Source organism: Cibotium barometz, chromosome 3, assembly GCF_041138505.1.
Source record: "Cibotium barometz isolate CiBa-2024 chromosome 3, ASM4113850v1, whole genome shotgun sequence".
NCBI lineage: Eukaryota > Viridiplantae > Streptophyta > Polypodiopsida > Cyatheales > Cibotiaceae > Cibotium > Cibotium barometz.
This window is the reverse complement of record NC_141048.1, coordinates 57055609-57070127: the sequence shown is the minus strand read 5'-3', so window position 1 is coordinate 57070127 and position 14519 is coordinate 57055609. Positions and strand designations below refer to the sequence as shown.

Here is a 14519-nt window from a genome sequence, read left to right as displayed (position 1 = left end):
TAGAAGACAAAGTTGGTAGAGTTGCAATCAGGCCTAAAGAGCTCGAAACACCCACCTAAAACATCATCAACCACAACACCGGGGTTTCAAGAACTTTCTTATCGATGACTAGTACTTTCTTAGCTCATCATCCCTTATTCTTAGTATCATTAACACTGGTTTGATAACCTAATAGGACATTAAAAAAGAAATTTTTGGGGTCACAGAAACTCCCTTTTTCAGATAAGTAGATTTTGGAGCATTTTTCTTGATTTGAACCTTAGGAACCAACATTGAAAAACCAAAAAAAGAAGAAGAAAACTATAAGGTACGCCTATAGTTACCACCTTGTGTCCGGAGCCCAGGTCTGAAACTAATTTGGCAATCTGTGGGCACCCGTGAGCTCTGGCTACAGACAAATTCTTCGTTCTGCATTTCGTCACGGTGAAAGGGCATCGGCGTTACCCTTTCGCCCTGTTTCTCTCTCTCTAGTACGACCGTTACCTCCCTCATTCCTATGACAAAGGCTTCCCTTAAAGCTAGGTATGAGCCCTCTTCGCAGGCTGCGTCTGCTACCCTGGCCGTGGGCGTGGGAGATTTGAAGCTCAAGGCCTCTTGCACAGATCGCACCCTCGAAGATGGCCTCAGCTTCGCCGGCGTCTCTCTTGGCGTCGAGAAGCCGGGGCTCTTCATCATGGACTACGATCTCCCCAAACAGGTACATTGTGTGTGAACGTGCACAGAGAGAGAGAGAGAGAGAGAGAGAGAGAGAGAGAGAGAGAGAGAACTTACAGACAACATTGGATATCATGGACTACGATCTCCCCAAACAGGTACATTGTGTGTGAACGTGCACAGAGAGAGAGAGAGAGAGAGAGAGAGAGAGAGAGAGAAAACTTACAGACAACATTGGACCAAGTGGGTAGGCAGACTACTTGTGCTTATGTGCAAGAGTTATGCGAGAGGAGAGCGGTCACAACCCTTGCCCATGTGCTTCTGGTGATGACTGGCTGGCTTGCCATAGGGGATCATTTAGAAATATGTTCCTGGGCTGCAAAATATAAGAGAAAGCAGCCTTCTGTGAATCGATACTATCCTCTACACGTCAAGAGCCTCCAAGTGCTGGAACAAATCTGCTTCTTGCTCGGCGTCCATGAACTGGTGAGATCACTAAGGAACCTTAAAAATACTTTTCACAAACTCGACCTTGTGTATTCCTGATTCTAAGGGCGCTACACTAAGTAGGCAAGCAACACACACGGGTGCTATAATGGAAAATCTTGCAGGCTTCTAGGCTTTGATACCAACTGTGGACTACTTGTGCTTATGTGCAAGAGTTATGAGATAGAGAAGAAAGCAACGGAATCCCAATGCAAGCTTTTTCACAGAATGGACCCGAATGCTCCTGTGTATTTCATGTACAAGAATGTTACAACTGAATGTTCAAATACCAATTTAAACCCAAAATAAATCTGTTGATCTCAGCTTAATGCTGCTGTTAGATGTGCTGGACGTTCCAGCTTATGACAATCGCCTGTTGCCCTTGCACCTCAGGTTGGTAAGCTTAAGAAGGTATGAGATAATCAGCTGTTTATATGCTTTTATAGGGTGGTTCTATGTGGGCTGGTCAGCCAGATCCATGTCCAATGCTTTACCCAATTTGCCCACATGTGGGTTCAAACTTCATCTAGGACTGCCCAATAATGTCTGGTGACCAGCCCAGCCAATCCACACCTGGCAGCCACATTTTGTTGTCCTAGCCACCTAAAACATTGGCCAAAACCAAGCAGATCTGGTCGTCCACGCTTGTAGGTGTTATAGGTGTATTACATGAAAAGATGCAAGGGAGAAGAGAGCTTGAGTTCTTGCAAGCATACACACACTAACACAAATCCTAGAAGGGAACACATAAGGTGAGAGGTTGAAAATTCTTCTTCTTCTTTACACAACAAAAGAGGTCCACAAAGAAGATAAATTGACGAACACACATACTAGAGTATATACAAGGGGTCCATAATGTGAACACGCTAAGTGGAGTGGGTAGGTGTGGACTAGTCGGTGTAGTCCAGTTGTAAAATCTTTGGCGAAGATATGTTGGTGCCAGTTACCAAACCCGCCAGTGAAGTAAATGTCGAACGGTCATGCAGGCATCTCGTGAGTGTCAACTCATGTTGAGCTTGACATCTCAATACTCTCTCTCAAGCTCAATTCCACATCGTAAACTCCAAGCATATCTCAAAATCTGCAGAGCTTCTCCGCTTCCAAGGCTTTTGTGGAGATGTCAGCGACGTGATCGTGTGTGCTGACGTAGGCCAATCGATGTCGCCTGTCAAGACTCTCTCTCTCATGAAGTGGTAATGTATTTGAATGTATTTCGTCCGTGCATGGAAAACTGATTCCTGGCCAATTGTATACTGCTAAGATTGTCACAATATATGATAACCTTTCTGTCCACATACAATCCTAAATCAACAAGTAGCTTACGTAACCAAGCTACCTCACACGCTGCAACCGCAGCTCCTCTATACTTTGCCTCTTTACTCGACAAGGCAACTGTGGACTGTTTTTTGTCGCTCCATGTCACAATAACACTTCCCAATGAAAACATAAATCCACTGGTAGATCTCTTGTTTGAGATATTATCTGTCCAATTTGCATCTGTGTATCTATATAGCTCCAATGGTACACTTGCTGCATAAAACAATATATAATCAACAGAGGTCCTCAAATACCGAATTGTTTGTCGCACACTATTAAGATGTGGTTTACGCGGAACCTGCATAAACTGGCTCTCTAAGCTAACAGCGTAACTCAAATCTGGCCTGCTGATCGTGACATAGATCAAACTTCCTACCATCTTTTTGTACATAGTGGGATCCTCCAACACATAACCTACATTCGCACTAAACTTGCTATTTTAATCCAATGGTACCGAGATTGGCTTACAACCAACCATCCCATACTTGGATAACATATTCGATACATACTGTCTCTGTGATAACCAAATATCGTCAGGTGTGCCAATGATCTCAATGTCCAAAAAGTAGCACAAATCTCCCAAACATGTGATGATCACAATACCCTTAACACTCTTGCGTACATACAAAGATTGATCTGCATCTACCATATGAAAACTAATAGCGACAAGATACTCATCAATCTTGTCATGCCATGCTTGTGGAGTTTGCTTCAACCCATACAAGGCCTTACGAAGCTTATATACATACTCTGGATAGTCTATATCTTTCAAAACCAAGCGGCTGATCCATATACACTTCTTCTTGCAAGTCACCATGCAAGAACGTATTTTTTACATCCATTTGATGTAAAAACCAGCCTTTAGTTGCAGCCACCGCAATCATAGCTCTCACAGTTTTTATCTTGGTAACCGGAGCAAACGTCTGCTCATAATCAATTTCATGTGTTTGCGCATATCCTTTGGCTACCAATCTAGTCTTATACTTGCTTATGCTACCATCATTGTTATGTGTCATCTTATATACCTACCATCATTCTTGCCTTCAGGCAATGGCACCAAATCTCAAGTCTCATTTTCATACAATTCATCCATAGCTTTCTCCCAATACACATTTCCAATAGCCTCATTAAAACATGTGGGCTCTGCAACCTGCACAACTTTTGCCATATAAGCATAGTGATGTGCCACATAACCATTGTAAGTCAACCTCTGCACAGGGTTTTTGACTCTTTCAGATTTTCGTAACTTTGTATTCATGGCTTCCAAAGCCTTCTTTACATAGTATCTGCAATCACCTATAGACATAGTCTTCGCAGGATCCCATATATTTGAATGCACAACACCTAGTACATTCTTACTCACATTTTTATGTCATGTGGAAATACATGCTTTGTTTGCTTTCCAAATTGACATGCTTCACAGACTTTCTGTATACCTTCAACTTTAAACTTAGGCAGTCCTGTTACAATTTCTGTAATGTGCATAGACTTCATTCTTTGTACATTTATATGCCTAATTCTTTTATATCAAATGTCTGTATCTGTAACAACTTTTGAATCATTTGCAAACATTGCAGCACTCACTTCAGGCATATTTACATTCAATGTAAACATTTTGTCCACTCTGTTGCCTTTTGCAACTAACTTGCACTTATCTTTAAAGTCTTCTACATAACAACCACATCAGGGTTTAACCGAACTTGCAAACCTTGTTCAATCATATGGCCAACAGAAACTAGATTCTTTATAATGTTCGGAACATGAAGTACATCTGTAAGGTACTTCACCTTACCATCCTGCATAGACAATGACACATCTCCAACATGGGCAGTTGGATGAGCAGTGTCATCCCTTTTTTCAACATAACCTGGTCTTTCAAGACTCTTCATTTCCTTGAACCATTCACCATGACTTATCATGTGGTTCGAAGCACCTGAATCAACATACCATAGATCATCCTTACATGTTGCTATCTCATTTCTAGACACAGCATTAACTACATGTTGCATAACAAACAAGCTCTCATTATTCTCATTATTTCTGCTAGAGGATGCATAGTTATTTTACAGCACTTTTCTAGTTCGCATGTCATTCTGCTTCTTATAGCAATCTATCTGCACATGTCTAGGCTTACCACAGTAAAAACAGTCTCGTGTATTATTATGCTGTCTTCGCCAATTACTACGACCTCTTCCTATCTCTAAACTAGTCTCTTGGGTGTGCCCACCTTTATGAGGTGTTTTATCATCTTTCCACACTCCCCGTATTTTTTCCCTGTTTTTCTCATTTTTTTCCTAGTGGTGGGAGGGCTGCCAGATGATGCCAGGAGCACTCCAGTGCTGGCCGACTGGATGTTCATCAGTCGTGGGCTACTGGGCTGCTGGCCGACTGGATTTCATCAGTCGTGGGCATCTGTATGCTGGCCGACTGCATTTATGCAGTCGTGGGACTTTTTCTTCAGCCGTGGGCACTCTTTCTGCTGGCCGACTGCCCTCTATGGGATGTATATATAGCCCCTCAGTCCCCACCACTTTCTCATTCAGTTTTTCCGGGATCTTGTGTATAGAGAAGAGTTTACACACCTATCTCTCTGTGTTTCTTGTGCTGTTTATTTTCTGCAGTCTACTTGCTCTTGTCTACCCAAGTTTGGTTATCATTTCCGCTGCATATTCTGACATGGTATCAGAGCCCTAGGCTCTAGACAGATCTTGGGCGTTTTTCTGAGCAAGAGGGGGAGCGTTAGGCGGCTGATTGGTGGACTGTTTCGGGCTGAACGGGAAGAGAAGGTGCAAGAGGAAGGCAGGCCAAGGTGCTAGACAGCCACTTGCAGATTTTCAGATTTTTTTTCCGACAGCCACTTGCAGATTTTCAGATTTTTTTTCCCCACCCACCCACCCTTTCAGGTTACTCTCCGCAATGGCAGATTTACTAGAGATGGCTGAGAAGCACGTGAAGATTCCGACTCTCCCTACGTTCCCAGTGGATCGTCAGTTGGACGGGTCCAATTACGGCATCTGGAAGGTCATGATGGAGTCGGTTCTGGAGTCATATGACCTTGCTGATTTTATTATCATCGGGGTGCCACGGCCGGAAGCTGAGGAAGGGGAGTTATTATCGACGAGGAAGGACCGAGAGGCACAGGCACACATGTGGGATCGTGTCAACGCCAGGGTCCGGTCGTTTATTTTCCTCAATTGCACACCACAAGTGATCAATCATGTGAAGCACATGACGCTGGCGAGAGGCATATGGGAGCACTTGGCTTCTTTGTATAACAGGGTGTCACCCATGAAACGGATCTCCTTGGAAGTGCAGATGCGGGTTATGAACCCTGCAAAGTCTTCGACGATGCGGGAACACATTAACAAGCTGTAGGCCCTTCAGCAGGAAGTCCTACAAGCTGGGAAAGACATATCATCTGAAGATATGGCCATCACTTTACTTTCCCACTTGTCTGGTCAGTATTCTGCTTTCTATTCCTCGTTGATCACGAGTGGCAGGCTCAGCACCATTACTTGGGAGAAGCTTGTGCCAATGGTCTTGAACCAGGAGGAACGTTTCACGAACCCTCCTCACGGCGGAGGTTCGGAGGCCTTAACTGGCCAACGGTCGAAAGGTCGTAATACCAACAAGGGCAAAGGGAAGGCTTCACCGGAGAAGTCTTCTGAGAAGAAGCCTGATCCAGAACGAGAGAAGCTAAAGGCCGAAAGATCTTGTAATGATTGTGGCGAGAAAGGCCACTACTGGAGGAAGTGCCCTAAGCGGACAGGGAAGAGTGCTGATTCCTCAGCCTCAGCTGCGAAGACTCCGGCATTTGTGCACTTAGAGATGGTGGACTCCGATGCTTCATCATCTTCGAGCGAGGAGGCAGTTGGCTTCACCGCCGCGCGAAGGATACCCGGGAATGGATTCTTGACAGTGGTGCTTCCAGGCACATGACTTCATCCCGTGACTTCTTTCTGGATCTGAAACGGCAGTCAGGTCGTATCTTTATTGGCGATAACTCCACTATTCCGATACATAGTGAGGGCCGGAGATTATTCCCGACGGCAAGGGGGGCAAGCATGCTTCCCGTGTTCTTTATGTCCCTGCTCTGGGTTTTCATCTTCTGTCAGTGCATGAGGTATGCAAGACTGGCTTTCGGGTGGAATTTGAGGAGCATTCAGTTGCTCTAAGGGACCGTGAGACAGGCAAAGTTGTTTGGGAAGGCGGTGTGGAGAATGGCATCTACAAGCTCTCTGCACTCTCCTCATTGACAGGCTCTCAGGTCGGAGATTTGTGGCACTTTTGTTTTGGCCACTTAAATGTGGATGCTTTGAGGCGCGCCTTCTGGGACCAGATGGTGGTTGGCTTGCCAGATGTTGGTAGTAGGCAAGGATGCTGCAGTTCTTGCATACGTGGTAAGCAGCACAGGGAATCCTTTCCGAAGCAGGCTTCTAGGTGGGCTTCGAAACCATTGGAGTTGATTCACACTGACTTGTGTGGACCACAGCAGATACCATCCTTGGGAGGATCTCTCTACTTCATGCTGCTTGATGATTGTACGAGATTCACGTGGGTCTACTTTCTTTCCCAGAAGGACCAAGCTTTTGCTCGGTTCAAGGATTGGCACGTGATGGTGGAGAAAGAGTCTGGTTTTCAGGTCAAGACTCTCAGGGCTGACAAAGGAGGTGAATTCTCCTCGACTATATTTTTCAGGTTTTGTGCAGACCATGGCATAAAAAGGGAATTGGCCAATACCAGATCGCCTTCGGAGAATGGAGTTGTTGAACGTAAGAACAGGACCGTGGTGGAGATGGCGAGGACCATGCTGGAGCATCGTGATCTTCCTCGCCACTTTGGGGTGAGGCTGTGGCAACGGCTGTCCATACCATTAACCGCTCTCCGACGACTTCTGTACCCCATATGACTCCATTTGAGGCATATTTTGGCAGGAAACCCGATGTCTCGCACTTCCGTGTCTTTGGGAGTGACGCGTATGTACATATTCCGAAGAAGCAGAGGGGGAAGCTTGACTCCAAGTCTCGCAAGCTGGTATTTGTGGGGTATAACTCTCTTTCCAAGGGATACAGGTTGTATGATCCAGAGAGGAATGAGATTGTTGTCAGCCGGGATGTGGTCTTTGACGAGCATGTTCCAGCATCCACTGTCGAGGAGCCGCCACTTCTTGGAGATCCAGAGGAGTCTGATGATGATTCCCAGTCTATCACTCCAGTTGATCCACCTCAGTCATCACAGGAGGTTGAGCCCGCAGCTGGAGTTGAGCCCCCGCGATCACAGGAGGCTCCACGATCTGTTCGAGTACCTGGGTGGTTGTTAGACACCCCTCGGGAGTCAGGTGTCACGGAGCTACCCTCCGAATGGACCACAGAGGACGGCCCTCGAAGATCACATCGAGTCCGAGATAAAAGCAACACGGCGGAGCTTCTTCAGGTGAACTATGCTTTGATGTCTCGTATCATGCGGGACAAAGAGCCCACTTCCGTAAAGGAAGCCCTTTCACAGGATACTTGGAGGAAAGCCATGCAGGTGGAACTAGATGCCATCGAGAAGAACAACACTTGGGAGTTGGTACCGAGGCCGTCGAAGCGGTCAGTCATTGGTGTCAAATGGGTCTTTAAGACCAAATACGCGTCTGATGGGTCGGTGGACAAACACAAAGCCAGGCTTGTGGCTAAAGGTTATGCTCAGTGGCCAGGCATCGACTACAAGGATACCTTTGCACTGACAGCGCGGATGACCACGATTCGGACCGTTCTTGCCCTTGCTTCTTCTCAGAGGTGGCCCGTGTATCAGATGGATGTAAAATTTGCGTTCCTTAACGGTGACTTGCAGGAGGAGGTGTATGTTGAGTAGCCTCTCGGCTTTATTGTTCCAGGATCGGAAGGGATGGTTTACAGGTTACGTAAGGCCTTGTATCGTCTTAAGCAGGCTCCCAGGGCTTGGAATCAGAAGATTGATTCCTTCTTTATTCGGACTGGATTTCAAAGATCGGTTGCAGATCCGAACCTGTATCTCTTTCGGGAACGCGGCATGGTCACACTCATCATCCTTTATGTGGATGATCTCATTCTCACCGGCGGTCATGTGGAGCACATTGGAGTGATAAAGGCTACCTTGTCAAAGGAGTTTGAGATGACCAACTTAGGCTTACTCCACTTCTTCTTGGGATTGGAGATCTGGCAGACCCAGAGGGGGTTTTTCGTCTCTCAGCAGCGGTATGTTCATGAGTTGCTTGAGGCCTTTGGGATGGAGAACTGCAAGCCTATTACTTCGCCGATGGACCGAAACACAAAGTTAACCGTTACAGATCCTTGTGAGCCAGTTGATGCCTCGCAGTACCGGAAGTTGGTTGGTTCATTGATCTGGTTGTTGAACACCAGATTGGACTTGAGCTTCTCCGTGGGGCTGTTGAGCTCTTTTATGCAGACGCCATTGAAGACTCATTGGGACGCAGGATTGCGGATCTTGCGGTATCTGCAGAGTACGAAGGATCTGGGACTCTTTTACACAGGAGGGAATGGAGTCAAGCTCCAAGGATGGAGTGACTCAGATTTGGGGAGGAGATCCAGACACGAGGAGATCTACTTCAGGATACAGTTTTACCCTTGGCTCAGGAGCAGTTTCTTGGAGCAGCAAGAGGCAGCCAACTATTGCCCTTTCTTCGACAGAGGCAGAGTATCGGGCTGCTTGTGGTGCTGCTTGTGAGGTTGTATGGCTGCGGAGGCTGCTAGGCGAGATTGGGTTTCCACAAAGGGAGCCCACAGTCATCCAGTGCGATAACCAGAGTTGTATAGCTATTGCTCGGAACCCGGTTTTCCATGCCCGGACCAAGCATATAGAGATACAGTATCACTTTGTACGAGAGAAGATCTTGGCTGGTGACATCTTGCTCCTTTATTGTTCGACGGAGGACAATGTGGCGGACCTCTTCACGAAGTCTCTACCTCAGGCTACACTCAGGCGGCACTCCAGCTCCCTTGGGTTGGTTTCACAGCCAGGAGCTGAGAGGGGGTGTTAGAAGTCATCTCCTGTCTATTTGTATACACCAGGGCCTTTGTTGTGGGTGTGCCTGCCCTTATGAGGTGTTTTATCATTTTTTCACACTCCCCGTATTTTTTCCATGTTTTTCCCATTTTTTTCCTAGTGGTGGGAGGGCTGCCAGATGATGCCAGGAGCACTCCAGTGCTGGCCGACTGGATGTTCATCAGTCGTGGGCTATTGGGCTGCTGGCCGACTGGATTTCATCAGTCGTGGGCATCTGTATGCTGGCCGACTGCATTTATGCAGTCGTGGGACTTTTTCTTCAGTCGTGGGTACTCTTTCTGCTGGCCGACTGCCCTCTATGGGATGTATATATAGCCCCTCAGCCCCCACCACTTTCTCATTCAGTTTTTCCGGGATCTTGTGTATAGAGAAGAGTTTACACACCTATCTCTCTGTGTTTCTTGTTCTGTTTATTTTCTGCAGTCTACTTGCTCTTGTCTACCCAAGTTTGGTGCTGCATATTCTGACAACGGTAACGGGAACAGGACGGGGGATAGCCATATGTAGGGAACAGGGACGGGGGTAGGAACTGCACTTAAAAATTACTTTGTCAGTACCACCCACTCGCCTATACGGGCAAAGCTTGCATGTCCATGGCTGTGCACCACCTCCATGAGGGGATGGGGTGTGATTGACCTCATCCCACCATGTCCATCCCGTCGTCCTTCTACGGGAAGTTGGAACTTGAAGAGCCACTACCACGAGGAGGATGCCATGGATGATGGATGCCTCCTTGTCACTTGATAGCTTGAGAGAGAGAGAGAGAGTAGTGAGGCTTGAGCCTTGAAAGTTGAGGGAGAACTTGAGTGTGAGGGTGGGTGGGGGTGTGTGCACTGCGTGAAGCTTGAAAGAGTGTGTGTCTTGAGAGGCTACAGCTTGCTTGTGTGAGCTTGAAACTTGAGACCTTGGCCCTTGAGGCTTGCCGCTTGAGGGAGAGAGAGAGTGTATGTGTGTGAAGCTAAAGCTTGAAGTGTGAGAGGGAGTGTGTGTGTGTGTGTGTGTGTGTCTTCTTATAGGGAGGAAGGCAAGAGAGAGGCCCCAAGGCCCAAAGCCTCAAAGGCTCAAGGCCTATGGGCCAAGGCTAAAGGCCCACGAAAAGCCCCTCCCAAACGGCCAAAAAAAAGGTAAAAAATGTGACCATTGCCCAAACAGTAACCTGCAGCGTTCCCATGTAGCCGTCCCCCACAACCGTCCCCTCCTGGATCCGTCCCCGGAACGCCGTCCCTTGTGAGGGACGCCCAGCTGGGAACGTCCGTCCGTCCCCGTCCCCCAGTGTTCCCGGGACGGCGTCCCCCCGTTCCAAGGGTCCGTCCCCTGTGACTATGGTTTGACATCTCAACATTACAGAGTATGTGTGCTTATAATAAAACTGTTTGGTGATGGGAAATGCGTCCAAAAATTCACGAGAATAATCTCAAACAAGTGTTATATGTCATGAAACATGCACATGAACTATGTGTTCATGACACATGTCTTTGCCATAAGTGAGGGGCCTTATGTCATCCTCCTTTTTTTCATTTGAGGAATTATTGTGGTTTGAAGATGATATCTTGGACATTTTGCATTTTTTTGAAATTTTTAATGAAATTGCAGCAGTCCATATGCTCTGGCTATGCTTGAAGTCCATATGGGAACATTCAAACAGCTGTAGAGAGTAGTAGGGAGTTGCATGTTGTAGATTTCAACTGCATGATATGATGGCGAGGTGATTTTGAAGTTTGCTAGACAAAGCAAGATGGTCCTCCTTTTCTTTTGTGCATTTGCTTTCCAACAGCTGTAAAGAGTAGTATGGAGTTGCATGTTGTCGATTACAATTGCATGAAATGATGCTGAGGTGATTTTGAAGTTTGGTAGACAAAACAAGATGCTTCCTTTTTTCTTTTGTGCATTTACTTTTCAATTTGGGTATTTACATTGGGTTAATCTCCTAAGATGAAGAACGTAACATCTTTCGCCTTTGAGTTAAATTTTCCAGCACCATGGTGCATAAACTTGAGAGGACGATTGGGTCCCAAAAACTCACATTGTCCTGCATTGGCCACGTTCAACGGATGATCCAGGACTTCCTTCAGTTAGGAGGAGACGGCAAGCCTGCAAAGGCCAAGGTGGCCTGGAGAGTACTTGTGCAGCCATCTCAACAAGGAGGCCTTGACCTCATTGACCCTGTCGTACAGAGCAGAGCCCTTCTTGGGCAGGTTGATAGTTCGTGGTCTCTAGCCAGGGACAAAGCCTTGAGGGATTTTCTCCAGTCGCATCTCTTATCAGCTTCCATCCCGGGATGGCCCCCCAGACTCTAGATGTGCGAGTTCCCACACACTAGTGGTTATTTACACACACTAGAACCGCTTTATTTAAACCCAGAATACTAAGTAAATAGGTGCCATTTTACACAGCCACCTGGCACCTGTTTATTCCCACATTCATCACTATTAATACTTAACATTCCTCCCCATAGTGATACTGTGGCTAGAAGGCCCACTCCTCATGGACTATGTTTGCTTTTTCATCTGGTTGCTGTTTTTTGTCGTCGGAGGTAGAAGTAGCAAAGTTTGCAAAGTCTTCATCTACTTTCAGCTAGTCTGACACTCTTTGATGTAGTGCCATGGCTTGTGACAGTAATGACACTTTCCTTTCTGCTTCTTGGTGTCACCCTGTGATGAGATTGGCCTTTGTCCCTAGAGAAGAAGGCTTGGTCTCCTATGCTTGCATCACCCCTAGATCTGTTCTTCCTTGTGTGCTCCTCATGGAAAAGTAACCCAAACAGCTGAAACGTTTCATACGATAAGGGGGGTAAAAAGTGCCTTTTTAACTTGAAATCAATTTTTGGGCATACCAACATTTAAATGGGTACAAAAGTTCTGCAAACACATTGAATTTGTAGTAAAAGACCATACCAGGGAAAATTACAAGGAAAAAAGTGACTTTAAAAAAATATTTCGAAACTAATCACCCCCAAAATGAGCATTGTACTTCAGATTTGGATGAGGTGAGCAAGGGCAGCTGTATGGAAGCATGTGCAGAGAGCTGAGGGGGGAGGAGTGTGAATGCAATGCGTGTACAGGGGTATGGAAGCAACACATCTGGAATGGGCCAAATCGGGCCCTAATTTTTTATGCCCTGAAAAAGATGCTAAAAAATGTTTCATATGTATCATATGAAACTCGTTTCAATGCAACCATAAAGATTCAGTTGAAGGTGCAGCACATTACGATGGCACTCACGATCTTTCCATTGACAACTACCTCTGATAATCTTAATGTGATGTGGCAAAGTGCTGTTTTTCAATGTTGCTGTCAATGGGGTTGGAAACCTTTTGCTGGCAATATGGGATGCAAACATCTCAACGGGGTTGGCAACAGTTCCTCCAAAGCAAAATGTGAATGGGGTTTGGACCCTGCCAAGTTTTGACAACTATGCTTAAAACGTATGATGAAGTCCAGCACATTTGTCTGAAATCATGTCTCATGGGCTTCAAGAACTGAATGGTACTGGTGTTACTCCACTAATAGAAGGATTTGCCTAAAGTTTGTGCTGAAAGGACATCTGAAAACTCTGAAATGATTTTTGCAGGCTGCCAGATTTCAGTTCATGAATTCTGCCAAACTTTATGGTAAGCAGTTGAAGTTGACATACATACATCCTCAGAAGGCCAATGCTACTGTCCTGGAGAGCTCATTGTCTTTTGATGCTGCAAACAAGCTGACTGGCAAATACAGCTTTCATTCTGGAAAAGGGTCACTCAAATATTCGTACGTACACAGCTCGGGTGTTACCTTGGAACCTTCTTATGATTTTCATTCAGAGGCTTGGAGCTTTGCTGCATCTCAAAAGCTGGCTGGAGAGAATACACTGAAGGCCTCTTATGAAACTTCTAAGAAAGTGGTGGGTCTAGAATGGACAAGAGAGTCAAAGGAAACAGGGTTTTTCAAGGTGAGCGACCTGCTTACTATTGTACATGCTTTCTTTATGTACGTACATACATACCCCTGCAATCCACACATAATTCGTACATACATACATGCATATCATACATATATACCTCTGCAAACCAATCAGCAAAGCTTGCTATTTCCACAAAGACTTAATGCTGCTAGCTAAGTTTTGAGTGAAATCTTTAGTAACCCAGAGCCTAACAAAATATCATACATCATTAAAAGAAAATAATTTCATAGATAAATAGATAGATTCGTGTATGTATGTATATTGTGTATGCATGTGCATTATATATGTATGTATGTTAAGGTATGTGTAATGTTGATATGGTATGTATGATTGGTACGTATTCTGTTGATTCATATGTATGTAAGTACTCTTTCTATAGAGAACTATAGAAGTGTGTCGTCTTGTGTGTGAACACTGAATTTTTCCTTCTTGATAACTTGTGCTCTTATGATATAGGTAATGTGCACAGTCGATGCAAATGAAAACAAGCCTCCCAAGTTGTCCTTTGAAAAGACTTGGAATTTGGAATTCTAAAGGTGAAGTGAGGTGAGCAATGGTACACTTTGTAGTAGGCTGCCCAGGTATCAATGCGTTTTTTTTTGTAGTACAGGGTTTTTTCCATTTGACCCAGCTGAAACAGGTCTTCTGCCTATTCATAAGTTACTTCTAAGTGGCTACAGCTAGGTTTTCAGAATCTCGATTCTAGTCAATAATGTTATGTAGCTTTTGGAAGCCATTGACGGGACTTTATTCTTTTGTGAAATTGAAGAACATGAATATCAGACTCTCCATTACATTGTGGTCAAGTTTCCATTGAACTGTCAAAAGTTGAATAAATTTTAGATCTCACTCACTTTCTCTCTGCACGTGAGCAACTTATTGGGTAGATTTCTTACTAGATAAGCTAATTACATTCTTTGGGGACACCTTTGTTTTGGCAAATGATCAGAATCCTTATGGTTCTTGTAGACTTTTTCTTCTTCTTCCAAGAACAAACTTCTATCTTTTTAACATATGCATTTGGACTCGTGGAAGATTTCATTACCTCTTACCACATGTCCTATAATTCTTCA

The 14519-nt window shown here is 45.3% G+C and overlaps 1 protein-coding gene across 2 annotated transcripts; it reads left to right on the top strand.

Moving 5' to 3' along the window:
* The first annotated feature begins 374 nt into the window (after positions 1 to 374).
* Positions 375 to 14249, top strand: LOC147640290 (outer envelope pore protein 24, chloroplastic-like). 2 transcript variants are annotated; one of them, XM_086778871.1, is made up of 3 exons: positions 375 to 697; positions 13075 to 13434; positions 13903 to 14249. In XM_086778871.1, exons 1-3 carry the CDS (start codon positions 497 to 499, stop codon positions 13978 to 13980), a joined length of 639 nt encoding a protein of 212 aa, XP_086634997.1. In that variant the 5' UTR covers positions 375 to 496; the 3' UTR covers positions 13981 to 14249. The 2 variants fall into 2 exon arrangements, with proteins under 2 accessions (XP_086634997.1, XP_086635003.1); XM_086778877.1 differs by lacking the exon at positions 375 to 697 and adding an exon at positions 891 to 1140.
* Positions 14250 to 14519: the final 270 nt, after the last annotated feature.

Excerpts from the sequence above, each read along its gene's own strand:
- LOC147640290 (XM_086778871.1), top strand. The coding sequence starts at position 497 with ATGACAAAGGCTTCCCTTAAAGCTAGGTATGAGCCCTCTTCGCAGGCT. Across the intron at positions 698-13,074 it reads ACTACGATCTCCCCAAACAG|GCTGCCAGATTTCAGTTCAT; the intron begins GTACATTGTGTG and ends TGATTTTTGCAG. Across the intron at positions 13,435-13,902 it reads AGGAAACAGGGTTTTTCAAG|GTAATGTGCACAGTCGATGC; the intron begins GTGAGCGACCTG and ends CTTATGATATAG.